The 12,335-nt window shown below is 57.5% G+C and overlaps 4 protein-coding genes across 4 annotated transcripts; 2 read left to right on the top strand and 2 right to left on the bottom strand.

The window, feature by feature from the left end:
• Positions 1-141: 141 nt before the first annotated feature.
• Positions 142-3,500, bottom strand: N657DRAFT_598187 (SPX-domain-containing protein). The gene is made up of 3 exons (XM_062790038.1): positions 3,081-3,500; positions 720-3,025; positions 142-601 (listed from the first exon to the last, which is right to left on the bottom strand). The coding sequence occupies exons 1-3, from the start codon at positions 3,161-3,163 to the stop codon at positions 459-461; spliced, it is 2,532 nt and encodes an 843-aa protein (XP_062646353.1). The 5' UTR covers positions 3,164-3,500; the 3' UTR covers positions 142-458.
• A 453-nt stretch (positions 3,501-3,953) lies between these two features.
• On the top strand, positions 3,954-7,681 carry N657DRAFT_646285 (uncharacterized protein). The gene is made up of 4 exons (XM_062793095.1): positions 3,954-4,205; positions 4,256-6,688; positions 6,744-6,852; positions 6,916-7,681. Exons 1-4 carry the CDS (start codon positions 4,124-4,126, stop codon positions 7,571-7,573), a joined length of 3,282 nt encoding a protein of 1,093 aa, XP_062646352.1. The 5' UTR covers positions 3,954-4,123; the 3' UTR covers positions 7,574-7,681.
• Positions 7,682-7,726: 45 nt separating this feature from the next.
• On the bottom strand, positions 7,727-8,020 carry N657DRAFT_574807 (uncharacterized protein; the record flags this gene model as incomplete). The annotated part of the gene is made up of 1 exon (XM_062789054.1): positions 7,727-8,020. One exon carries the CDS (start codon positions 8,018-8,020, stop codon positions 7,727-7,729), a length of 294 nt encoding a protein of 97 aa, XP_062646351.1.
• Positions 8,021-8,300: 280 nt separating this feature from the next.
• On the top strand, positions 8,301-11,694 carry N657DRAFT_646284 (HbrB-like protein). Its single transcript, XM_062793094.1, has one exon. It carries the CDS (start codon positions 8,541-8,543, stop codon positions 11,394-11,396), a length of 2,856 nt encoding a protein of 951 aa, XP_062646350.1. The 5' UTR covers positions 8,301-8,540; the 3' UTR covers positions 11,397-11,694.
• The last annotated feature ends 641 nt before the right edge of the window (positions 11,695-12,335 follow it).

The following is a 12,335-nucleotide window of genomic DNA, read 5'->3' as shown; positions in this document are numbered from 1 at the left end:
CTTCCACACTATACTGCAGGCTAGGTATGGATCTGACACATCGACAGACGTACCTGTAATGGAACAAAACACAGATGTAGAACTGAAAATGGGCCTTCCAACAAGATCGAGGTTGAAGCTTCAGCATGACTATTCATTGCGCCGATTGCCAAACCAAAACATACTCTTTGTTCAAATAGATGTCTAGTCCCTTTCGTCCAGGAACCCACTGCATGCCCTGTAGAATTCCGCTATGCCTATAAGCGAAGTCAAAGGTTTGAGACCGGATTAACAACTGTCTTATATACTGCCCATGCTCTCAGCCAAGCCAAACCGGCCTACTCCCAACCTGCCTGCCATGCATAGAGAAATCAGGTACGCTCGAGAGATTCGACCCGACTCGTTCCAGAGGGCCCATCAAAATCCTTCCACTTCCCACTCGCGTTTGGATGGTGAGTTATGTCCGACACACGCCGATATTACATCCCCGTCACCCTCATGGCAGCATACCCCACCGTGACGACCACGACCAGCGTGATCAAACTGCTCGGCACGCCAACCATGATGAAGTGCTTGACCTGCAGATACCGCTTGCCAGCCGGATCCTCCTTCATGATGGCAGCTACACACACACACACAACGCCAATTGCGTCAGCACACCCTGTACTTTCGAAAGCGGGAGAGAGGGAGGCGGTAAACATAACAATAGATGCCAGAAGTGCGGGAAAGACAAGACTCACTCATATTAGGAAACCCACTAGTCGGCAGCGCCATGGCAGCACTACACATCAACACGCCCGCCATAACCAGCAGATTCGGATGTGGCTCCTCAAGCCCGTTCCCCACATCATACACCAGCGGCAGGATAATGAGCGCGGCCACGGTGTGGCTGATAAACGTGGCAATCACCAAGATCAAGCTCGCAAATACCACCAGGATGCCATATAGACTGTAACTCTGCACGCGCTCCGTAATCGCCTCGGTGACCGTGTGCAGCAGGCCCGACGAATTGACCGCCTTGCCGAGCGACAGCCCGCCGGCTGCGAGGATGATGATGGTCCAGGGGAAGTTGTTGAAGTCCTCCTTGGTGAGGATCCCCACCCCAAAGAATAGGACGATGGGAATGATAGCGATGACGCCCATATCCCCGAACACGCCCTCGAGGCTGTGGCTCGCACACCACAGCGCGATGGTGGCCAGGGTCACGGCCGAGACGAACCACTGGAGGCCCGTGAAAGGGTCGCGGACGGGCCGGACGGGCACGATGGTGGTGCCGCGGCCGGGCTTGAAGGCGAGCAGCAGGAGGACCCAGATGAGGGTGATAGAGAGGATGCCGACGGGGATGACGATGAAGAACCACTGGCCCCAAGTGGGCTCGCCTGAGGGCGCCATGATGCCGATGGCGACGACGTTTTGCGGCGAGGCGATGGGCGAGAGCATGCCGCCGATGTTGGAGGCCAGGGCGATGCCGATGATGACGGCTTTGGACATGTCGGAGCCCGCGGGCAGGTTGCGGAGCATGGGCTCGATGATGCCGAAGCAGAGGACGGGTGCGGCGACGTTGCTGATGAGCATGCTGGCCACGGCGGCAACGGCCATGTTGGCGATGAGCACGGTTTTGGGGCGCGTGCCGGCCTTGCTGAGGACAAAGGTGGCGATGCGCTTGTCGATGTTGCATTTAGAGAGGGCCGCGGCGAGCGTGAACCCCCCGAGGAGAAGCATAATGACAGGCGTCCACATGGCCGCAAAGACGACGGCTGTGGCCTCCTTGGAACCGAGCCTGGTGTGTGGCTTGTCGTGGTCACGGAACACGCGCAAGACAACGCAGAGGAACGGGATAATGAGAGAGGTGACGAACAGGGGTAGCGACTCGGTCGCCCAGAGCAAGCTGACAAACACCAGCATGGCCAGGCAGTTCTGCTGCTCGGGCTTCTCCATGACGGGGATGTAGAGGATGGCAAAAAAGAGCGCAACGATGGCGACGAGCGTCATGGTTGTCGACGTGAAAAGCCATGTTGGACAGAGCAGGCGGCCCAATGGCGTTGTGATCTCCTTGGTCGGCAGCACGATCTCATCGTCGCCTTGCAGTCGCGTTTTCTTAGGATCTGTGTCCCGCCCGAGCAGGGTGTGGCCCAAACTGGCAGCCTCGGCCCGCCGTTCCATTCCGATCAAATCTCTCCAGACGGTATTCCGTTCCCACACGACGTGTTCCCTCAGATGTGATCGCAGGTCCCGGATGGCCGAGTCGGCGTCGCCGTTGGTGACAATGGCCGTGTATGCTTGCACCATCTGGGAAATGCGCTGTTCTAACCCCTTGGTGGTCTCGGGGCGAAATGGATAGGCAGTGTCGACGAACGTGTCCATGTATTTCGTCCGTAAGCTGCGGTCGATAATCTTGTCAAACTTCTTGAGGACCTTGGTGAAGCCGGTGCGGTTCAGCTGAATGTACGACTTGAGTTCACATAGCTGGACGTAGAGGTTGATCATGCGCTTCTTGAGCATGATGCCGGATGAGAACAGGGCGGCCTGCTCGGCGTAGTCGTCGAAATTTGAACTGTACCGCCGAATCGACCGTGTGAACTCTGTCGACGCTGTCATGTCGGTCGACGAGACCATGGCGTTCGGTAGCGTCCTGCGCCTGCCGAGGCTTCCCCGCCGCCTCTTGGAAGTGAGACCAGTCTCCTCGTCACCTTCGTCGTCGCTGTCTTCGTCCAGGCCGTCCTCAGTCGATCGCTGGCTCCGCGTGCTGCGGCTTCGTAACCGGCCGGAACGGGGCAGCTCGGAGCGAGCCCTTTCGCTGGACAGAGTTGGTGGACGGCCATCCTCAGGTGGGCCGGACTCTTCCTCGAACTCTTCTACATCTTTGAGAAGCAACTCGACCTCATCAGACAATTCCTTCTCTTTCAGGACGTAGAAGGACGTAATCTTTTCGAGCTCGACATCGAGGGCGCGGCTGAATACGGCTTCAGGGTCATCGTGCTGGATCAGCGGGCGGGACTCGGCGTCGCCGGCAGGCAGGTGGATGGCCTTTTCGAGCTGGTATATGCTGTGCGTCTGAGTCAACACTCGCTCGGGGTACGCTTTAGGAAGGTACCGCGTACAGCTTTTTGAGATTGCTGTAGGCAATATAGTGGTTGCTCCAGTCCGGGACGGCGTTGAACTGGATACTGTGGGAGAACTTCATCTCGTCCTGCTCCTCAAGCCAGCGGCGCTTCTCGGCCCGCTTGACGTCGTACTTGGGCTGGTGTTCCCCTGCGGCGTCGCGGTCCTTTTGCCACTTTATGGGGTATTCTACGAGTTCAATCTGCTGGGGGGGGCTGTCAAACGTGGTACGTGGCGGGCTCCCTCCTCTATCGAGAATGCCGGGGGCTGATTGTCGAGTCGGTGCGGGAAAAATCTGCGCTCCGAAACCTGCTGATCGTCTAGAGGAGGAGTTCTCGAGCGTGGCCTGGGGTGGTATTTTGAGAGCAGTGCCTCGAGGGCATCGATTGATGAGTCGCAGTTGCAGCGCGGCATCTTGCAGACGCGGATGACGAGAATCACCTCTATGGTTTGAGGTGCCTCCACTCATCCGGCCCCACCCGCTGTTGGGGTTCGGTCACTGGAACGGGAAACCAGGCTGAAACATGCCCAATTGGGATTCTTTCACTCACGTGACTCGTGTCGTCTCGAATGTCGGTACTCCTAGATCTTACTCCCTAGAAGCTGACATGATAAACCGCAATGATGTTGTTTGACCCTTGAAACCGCTTATTATTTCAACCTTGACTGTTTTAGGTATTTGCCATTCAAGCTTTAGATAAGCTAATAATGTCACAGTTCCCTTTAAAAGAAGAACACAGTACTAAAGCTACTATGTAGCGTCCTGATTATTAAGACATTAAGCTGAAATGCGGCCCAGACCCTAACCCTAATTGTACAAGGGTACCTTCGCATGTTACCTAGAGGTTCCCTGCTGACAATGCCGTCATGCGCCAACTGCTGTGCAGCAATCACAAGCTTGACATGAAGCCCATCTCAAGAGTCCACGCGGTACTACAACGGAAAGTTTCGCCCGAGATTAGCTTCAACAACGCTGTAGCCAACAGTGCTGATGCGCCGGTAATTGCGCCAAACACACGGTTCCGACGGGCCGGCGGGCGCCATGCTCTCCGCATTCACAGCTCGACCCATCATCGAGCTCAAGCAGCGGGACAAATCCAAGATCGAGTCCGTTCTCGCCTACGGTAAGACTTTGCAGCGTCATTTCGGAAACTTTGGCTGACCGCGCGCTTAGACGATCGCGTCCTCGTTGGTCTCAACACCGGCTCCCTGCGAATCTACCGAGTTAACGACCCCCTTCCGCCGTCCGAACCCACTCCCGCCAATAGCACCTCCACCACACAGCAAGACACTGTAGAGTCCGGTTCTGCTGCAGCAACCTCCCAGCATGCAGAGCAGACGCTCAAGCCGCCGGCTAGCAAGCCGACGGACCTACTCCGTGAGGTAGAGAAGTTCTCGACGCGCGCCATCGAGCAACTCGCCAGATTCAAGGAAGCGAACATTCTCGTGTCCCTCTCAAATTACGCCGTCTCCCTGCATGACCTCCAAACCTTCGAGCCTATCGAGTCACCCCTGCCTCGCACCAAGAATGCCTCCGCCTTTGCCGTGACCACCAACGTCGTCAGAGACCCTGCCACGGCCATTCCAGAGATCATCTCCCGGCTGGCCGTGTCCGTCAAGCGCCGTCTGCTGTTGTGGTCATGGCACGAGAGCGAAATGTCTCCGGATGTCTCCGAAATTGTGCTGGCCGAGTCTATCCGATCCATCACGTGGGCGAACGCAACGAAGCTTGTCTGCGGCATGAACAGTGGATACGTGATTGTCGATGTGGAGAGTGGAAGCGTCGAGGATATTGTCGGTCCGGGAGCTATCGGCGGAGCCTCAGGTGGACAAGGCCGCTTCGGCGCCGTCAGCGCGGCGGGGATGGGGTACATGGGTCTCGGGAGCTACATACCAAAGCCGCTGTCGGCAAAGCTGGCAGACGGAGAGCTGTTGCTTGCCAAGGATATCAATACCTTGTTTATCGATGACTCAGGGAAAGCGTTCGAGAAGCGCCAGATTCCTTGGCAGGCGGCGCCGGATGCGATAGGGTACAGCTACCCCTATATGCTCGCCCTGCAGCCACCAGCGAAGGGGTGTCTTGAGGTCCGAAACCCCGACACTCTGAGCTTATTGCAAACTATTAACCTCCCTGGGGCCGCATCGTTGCATATTCCCCCGCCAACCGTCAGTCTGTCCCATGGCAAGGGCTTCCTTGTGTCGAGTGATAGGACGGTGTGGAAGATGGAGGCAACCGACTACGACTCGCAGGTCCAAGAGCTGGTCAAGAGCGGCAAGCTTGACGAAGCCATCAGTCTTCTGAGCATGCTAGAAGATGCACTGCTCAAGAACAAAACAGAGACATTACGAGAAGTCAAGATGCAAAAGGCAGAGATGCTGTTTCGCCAAAAGAGGTACCTCGAGTCCATGGATCTCTTCAACGAGGACGACGTCAACGCCCCGCCAGAAAGGGTCTTGAAGCTCTTCCCCAAGATCATCGCGGGCGATCTGTCCGGGGTCGAGGAGGAGAAGCAGGACGAGTCTGAACAGGAGAGCACTAATGGAAATGCGGGCGGCGAACAGGAGGCAAGATCGGACATCGCCGAAGTGGCCGCCTCCCTTCCAAGGGCCGGGGGCTTCGCCAAGTATCTCATGGGCAGCCGGAAGGCCAACCCCGAGACGGCGTCCATCGCCTCGTCTAAGAAGGGGGCAGATGACGATGCCGCAAGCGGCAAGGGGAAATCCCAGGACGAAATTGCCCAACAAGAAAAGGAGAAGGACCTGATGGCGGCCGTCCTGGCACTCAACGGCTACCTCGCCGGCGCGCGAACCCGCCTCCAACGGGTCATCGACCCCGCCACGGGCAAGCTCAAACCACGCAAATTCCAATCCGGGACCACCGAAGAAGCTTTCAAGACGCTCCTCCTCTCATCTCTAGACGAGAGTGACGAGCAGATGGAGCGCAAGCTCCAAGAGACCTACCGGATCGTTGACACGAGCCTGTTCCGCGCATTCATGTACTCGCGCCCGACGCTCGCGTCGTCCCTCTTCCGCATTCCCAACTTTTGCGACCCGGACGTCGTCAACGAGCGCCTGGTCGAGCACAACCGCTTCAACGAGCTCGTCGACTTCTTCTACGGCAAGAAACTCCACCGCCAGGCGCTGGACTTGCTGCGCCGGTTCGGGAGCCCCGACGAGCCTGACGAGGCGGCGCCGGGCTTGCATGGTCCGCAGCGGACCGTCATGTATCTGCAGGGCTTGCCTCCTGAGATGATTGATGTCATCTTGGAGTTTTCAGAGTGGACTCTGAGAAAGGATCCTGAATTGGGCATGGAAATCTTTCTTGCGGATTCGGAGAACGCCGAGACGCTACCAAGGGACAGGGTAGTGGCGTTTCTAGGTGGTATCGATGTCGGGTTGGAGATTCGGTACCTGGAGCACATCATTCGCGAGTTAAACGACATGACGCCGGGCTTCCACAATCGGTTGATGGAGCTGTATATCAGGCAGCTGTTGGAGAAGGAGAACGCGGAGGAGTGGGATGCGCTGATGACGCGACTGGTGCGGTTCCTGATGGAGAGCAAGCAAATCAGTCTTGGCAAGGCGAGGAGTCTGATTCCCAGAGACGGTGGGTTCAAAATTTGCTCCTCTGGTGATCCAAGTTTTGACTGATATCTGTTCAGACCCCCGGTTCTACGAGGCGCAGGCCGTCGTGCTCAGCAACATGGGCCAGCATCGACAAGCTCTGATGATCTACGTCTTCAAGATGCAAGACTATACCAGAGCCGAAGAGTGCGTTTCCCCAGCCCTTGCTGCTGCTAGCCTTCCAATCTAACACAAAACCCCTTCGCTCAGATACTGTAACCGCATCCACAAAACCCAAGTACCCCAGGCTCCAACACCAGGCCGCATGCAGCCCTCAACCCCCGCGCCAGAAGACAAACCCACGGACCAGCAATTCGCTCCCGAAGAAAAGCCGTCCATCTACCACACCCTCCTCTCGCTCTACCTGACCCCGCCACCAGAGTACTCGCCCAACCTCGCCCCGGCCCTCGAGCTCCTCTCCAAGCACGGCTCCCGCCTGCCGGCGACCTCGACCCTCTCCCTCGTGCCCGACACGCTTCCCGTGGCGCAGCTCGAATCGTACTTCCGCGGCCGCATGCGCAGCGCCAACAGCGCCGTCAACGAGACACGCGTGGTGGCCGGGCTGAGGAAGACGGCGCTCTTCGCGAACCAGAGCCTGTTGTTTCTGGGGGACGGGATTCCCGGGGGCCAGGGGGGCAGGAATAGAAGGGTGGTTATCGGGGAGGAGAGGGTCTGCGGGGTGTGTCATAAGCGGTTGGGGGGCAGCGTGGTGGCTGTGTTTCCTGATAATGCGGTTGTGCACTATGCGTGTATGAATAGGGCGGCTGGATCGAGGGCGATGTCGCCGCCGGGGGAGAGTGCGAGTGTGAGTGGGAGCGTGAGTGTAAGGTCTGGTGGGTTTGGGGCATGGGGGAGGGTTGGTGGTTGATTATCGGGGCTCGTGTCGAGACGTGCCGTTGGGGGGCGTGTTCCGGGGAGCTGTACTGCCTGCGAAGTCGGGTCTTGTCGTTTCATGTAGACTAGTGTCGCGTTCCAAATCGGATACCCCATCAATTATCATCGCCCTCCGGCGCTGACCGACCTAATCCTCCTCTTCTTGCGCCTCCTCTCCGTAGTTCTCCTCCTCCTTCTCGTCGTCGACGAGTTTGGAGACCCCGTTGGCCGCGGACGCGCCCGACTCCCGCGCCTTGTCCTCTTCCATGCGTGCCGTCAACTCGCGGTTGATACGTTGTTGGACTGACGCCACATGTGCCCGAAGCTTGGAGAGGTACTGGGCTTTGCTGTCGGCGGGGGCAGTGAGCGGGAGGGAGACGCCGAACGCTGCGTTGGTGGCCGAGGTGTAGGTTACGAAGAGGGTTGGTGTCTGGGATGGCATTTTAATGGTTCTTTGAAGAGGCCTGAAGTTTGGGATATGCCGTCGAGAGAAAATGGCAAAGCTCGGTCGGTCTCTGGAACTGCTTATGGGAGGTTATGTTTATTTTGTCGTGGTGGTTTCTTCTTCAGGGAGTACCCACCATGAAATCTGGAGCGCTGCGGGGTTGGTGTTGCCCCACCTCGAGTCCCCTGCTTGACCGTCGCCGGGTCAAACAGTGGCGTTCCGTCACTATAATTGCAGCAGGGGTGCGATTTAAGTTTGACGTCCATACATCCGTTAGATTCTTCCCGTCTTGTTACCAACGCTGATGAGGAAACAGTATCTACCTAAACCTGAACACTTTACCCAAGAGCGGGCTAGTACCGCCTAGCGAGCCTGACGAAACGAGAACCGCATCATATCCGCAGCATGTCCTGTTGAGCAAAGCCTCAATTCCCTGCTCGTCGCAAATACCGAGCCTCAGTTAAGCCAGGATGTGATGCACTCTCTCACCCTTTCCATCCAGGGATAAGGTCTCGCCATGCAACCAGCAAGACCAACGCCGAGGGCTCCAGGGAGCTTCTCGCCCCTGCCAGCAAGCAACTCGGCAAGCGCGACGGATGTCTCGCGCACCAGGCAGACTCGCCAGGACTCGCTGTCGAGCGACGAGCCGGCGCCATTGAACGTCAACAAGACACGCAACCAGCAGGGCCAACCCCCTACGGCTTCTCCAACGCCCATCTACGCCAGCTTCACTTCCGGCGCCAACAGCAGCACCACAAATCTACAGAACTTCTCGCGTCCGACCATATCGACCGCCGTATCCGCTGCCCGTTCTGTCGCGGGCACGCACTCACCCAGCGACGCTCTTCCGCGCAACGGCCCTTTGCCTTTGACCTTGCCGTCGGCGACCCCGTCCCCCGTCACGCCCTCCTTCTCGAACCGGGCGGTCAGCCATTCGCGCAAACACTCGCAGAACGCCGGACTCTTCGAGCCCACCTTGCCGTCTACTAGCACGTCCAACCTCTCGCACATCTCAATGGCCACCTCCTCCCCAAAACCCAGCCCGGCGCCGCACCGAGACATGTCTGCCAGTCAGATCGCCGCTCAGGCAGCCGTGATGCAGCATCAGAACCAGCAACAGCAGGCGGCGCAACAAGCACAACACGCACGGCAACGATCACAGACAGCGCCGATACAAGGAGCGGATGAGCAACAACCGATCAAGCGTGCGAGTGGCGGGTCCATGAATATACAGCCCCCGATGCTAAGCTTGACCGAAGCGAGCCTGCCTCGAGATAACGCCTTTGGGAGCCAGACCTATCACAATGGGCTTCCAGGCAACCACACTCTTGCTGCCGCGGCCGCTGCCAATCTCGTCTTTCCGAGGTCAGGGCAGATATCTCCCGGGATACCTACGCAGCTGGCTCCTCAGCCGCCGCCGCCGCCGCCGCCGCCTCCCCCAGCGTCCGAGAAGCCTCTCAAGCCGGAGAAGTCAAAGGTGAAGCTCTTCTCGCGCCAAGTAAAGATTGGCGGCAGCAAGGGTGAGGCAAAGGAGAAGCCACTGCCCAGTCCCGGGAAGGTTGGGCATGCCTTCGCAAACCTGCAACGGGGCAACTTCAGCACTACCAGCTTGGACTCTGGCGCTCAGTCGTTCTACAGCCTGCCGAATTCCTCTGCGGCAACAATCCGACCAGCCGATATGCCGGTAGAAAAGGAGAAGGAGAAGGAGAAGAAACATCACTTCCTGTCTCGTCAGAAACACAAACTCAAAGATGACTACCATCTGCCGCTCTCCTCGGCAATGAGCAATTCTAGGCCGACAGACCCGAGCGCCCCCAGTAGTCTCTACAGTTTTAGCTTGCCACAGAGCCCCGGTCCGAACAGCACGAGCTTCAAATCTGCTCTAGACCTGCGTCATGGAGGGCGAGCTTTACGAGACAAGAGAAAAGAGGAGAAGTCGCTTGACGACGCTTCTAGTTCGGGCGTCGGCAGCGAGTGGCCTGGGTCAAGCAGCGTTGCTTCGGCATCTGGCACATTGGCGTCCACACTCTACCTCAACGAGCCATTCGACGGTCACAAGTACGGCCTGAACAATATGACCCACGACGATGCCTGGCCGTTTCTCAAGGCCAAGTTGCTCGTAGTTTTTGAGGCGGAAGACCTCAGGTTGCCGGTGGAGGATCTTAACCGCGTGGTTACGATGCATATCCAATACTGCTTGGCCCGCCGCAGTCCAAATATCATTGTCGACGACCTGAGAGAGCTCCTGTCGACGGGTTTCTCCAGTCTCGACCAGACGCTCCGAAAAACTCCCGAGGACAAGCTGGTCCCATCGCTTGTCGAGCTGTGGATCTTCACGTTCACGAGCATCCTGCCGTTCATGCAGGCTGTGTTACTGCCTTTGGATCTCGAATTCGCAGGTCACGGGCCCCTCATGGCCCCCGAGCAAGCCCGCGACTTCTGGGGCGGCATCCCTGCAACAGCCGACTCTTCCTCTGCCACTCAAAAACCAGCCCGCAGCCAGAGCGTCGGCGTGACCCCAGCTTCCTCAATCCTCGACGTCCGTCGCTTCGTGCTCCTCGCCTTCCGCGACATCGTCATCCTCCCGCGCTACGACACCCTCAAAGCCATGTTCTCCCGCCTCTCGCTCGAATTTCTCCCCCAATCCCTCGCGTCCATGGCCTTGGCCTCCCCGCCGCTCCCGATCCCATCACCAGGCTACCACAACCAGAGCATCAACCAGCAACTCTCCAACTCCTTTCCCTCTGAAGGACCTTACGCCTCGACGAGCCTACCTACCGCCCTCAACCAGTACCGCCCCAACACCGCCACCTCCCTCGACCCCTCCGTCGCCAGCTACACGAGCACGGGCAGCACGCTCTTCGGCGATAGCTCAGGAAGCGGCAATCGTAGCCGCGCCATCAGCAACGTCTCGTTCGGAAGCGACGGCGTCGCCCACGGGCGACCCAACAATCTCACCACAACCCTGAGCAATCAAAGCGCGCCGGGGGGCTATTACACTACCACAGCCGGTGGGACCAGCAACAACAACAACAGCAGCAGCAGTTTCCGCGAGCAAAACGTCGAGGACTCGAAACAGGTCACCGAGATGGTGGGGCGCATGCTGCAGTGCATGAGCGTGCTGGCGTCGGTGGGCGTGACGCCTGGCGGGCGAGACGATGAAGAGGAGGGGAATAATAAAAAGGTCGAGGAGCTGAATAAGCTGCTCAAGCTCAATTGGCTGGGCCGCGGCAGGACGGGGAGGAATAGGCGGGGGATGGTCGGCGGGCGCGCGATGAAGCGGGGTGGTGTTGCTGCTGGTGCTGGTGCTACTCCTGCTGGTGGTGGTGCGGCGGATCTGCCAGCGGGTTCGTTGGGATCGGTTATGGGGTAACAAGTGGTCTTCTCTTAGTTTCTCGGGGGCTGGGATTGGCGGTGTTTTTGGAGAATGGAGGTTTGTGGCTTGACTCTGTCTGTATGATGATGATGATGACGGGATGGTGACGGGGAGCTTCTCCTGTGCTGTAGGGAACTACGTTATCTTTTGGGGGAGGCATAGAGCAAAGGGAACAGGACAGGGAAACCCATGGCGTTTTGGATCTTCAGCGGGTATGTGGTGTACTAGTAGCTGACGATGATCGCTGGGATTCGCTAGTGCAATGCCAAGTACAAACTGCCAGTGTCTGTGAGCATCTCGCTCTCCGACATCACATGTGAGATCTGTTCTGCACCAAATGACCATCAAATACACACTTCATCGCGGCGATCGTGTTTGCCGTGCTTGAAAGCCATCAAAGAGGCCTGATGCGACCGAAGAAAACAAGGTGTGTTGAACCACCGTCTTAGAGCAACCATTACAAGTAGGGTGGTTGAACGTACAAAACGGGTGGATTTGGTCGTATTCTGAAGCGGGCCAGAGAGAAGCTTGGAGCAGGTCATCACACATGGCTGGCACAACAGGCAGCTCCAAAGTCATTCAAGACAGTCAGAGATAGAAGCTGGAGATGTAAGTTCTAAATTGTGCTACACTATGTGACGGCTCGTCCATGGAACGATAAACACCTAACTCCAGCATGTTAGCCGCTGGTTTCTCCCAATCAATGCTCAAGATGATTGTGAGTTGCTCCTGAAATCAGACATCCAAGGAAGGATTCGCCCTCATCTGTCCCCGAGAAAGGCTCTGGTGGGGACTCGAGTGGAAACTGCGAATGTAGGGAAAATTTTCATCATGTAGAGGTTGAGGAAGAAAAAAAAAAATTTGGCCGACTGACCTTGTATGCGAAGGTTGATAGCTTGCTGTTGTGTTAGCAAGAGTCGACAAAGGATTGAAGAC

The sequence above is a fragment of the Parathielavia appendiculata genome (assembly GCF_033297405.1).
Source record: "Parathielavia appendiculata strain CBS 731.68 unplaced genomic scaffold N657scaffold_8, whole genome shotgun sequence".
Lineage (NCBI taxonomy): Eukaryota > Fungi > Ascomycota > Sordariomycetes > Sordariales > Chaetomiaceae > Parathielavia > Parathielavia appendiculata.
The sequence above is the reverse complement of the archived record's forward strand: the minus strand, read 5'-3'. Positions and strand labels throughout refer to the sequence as shown.

Excerpts from the sequence above, each read along its gene's own strand:
- N657DRAFT_598187 (XM_062790038.1), bottom strand. The coding sequence starts at position 3,163 with ATGAAGTTCTCCCACAGTATCCAGTTCAACGCCGTCCCGGACTGGAGC. Across the intron at positions 3,026-3,080 it reads TACAGCAATCTCAAAAAGCT|CATATACCAGCTCGAAAAGG; the intron begins GTACGCGGTACC and ends TCAGACGCACAG. Across the intron at positions 602-719 it reads TAGTGGGTTTCCTAATATGA|CTGCCATCATGAAGGAGGAT; the intron begins GTGAGTCTTGTC and ends GTGTGTGTGTAG.
- N657DRAFT_646285 (XM_062793095.1), top strand. The coding sequence starts at position 4,124 with ATGCTCTCCGCATTCACAGCTCGACCCATCATCGAGCTCAAGCAGCGG. Across the intron at positions 4,206-4,255 it reads CGAGTCCGTTCTCGCCTACG|ACGATCGCGTCCTCGTTGGT; the intron begins GTAAGACTTTGC and ends CCGCGCGCTTAG. Across the intron at positions 6,853-6,915 it reads GACTATACCAGAGCCGAAGA|ATACTGTAACCGCATCCACA; the intron begins GTGCGTTTCCCC and ends CCCTTCGCTCAG.
- N657DRAFT_646284 (XM_062793094.1), top strand. The coding sequence starts at position 8,541 with ATGCAACCAGCAAGACCAACGCCGAGGGCTCCAGGGAGCTTCTCGCCC.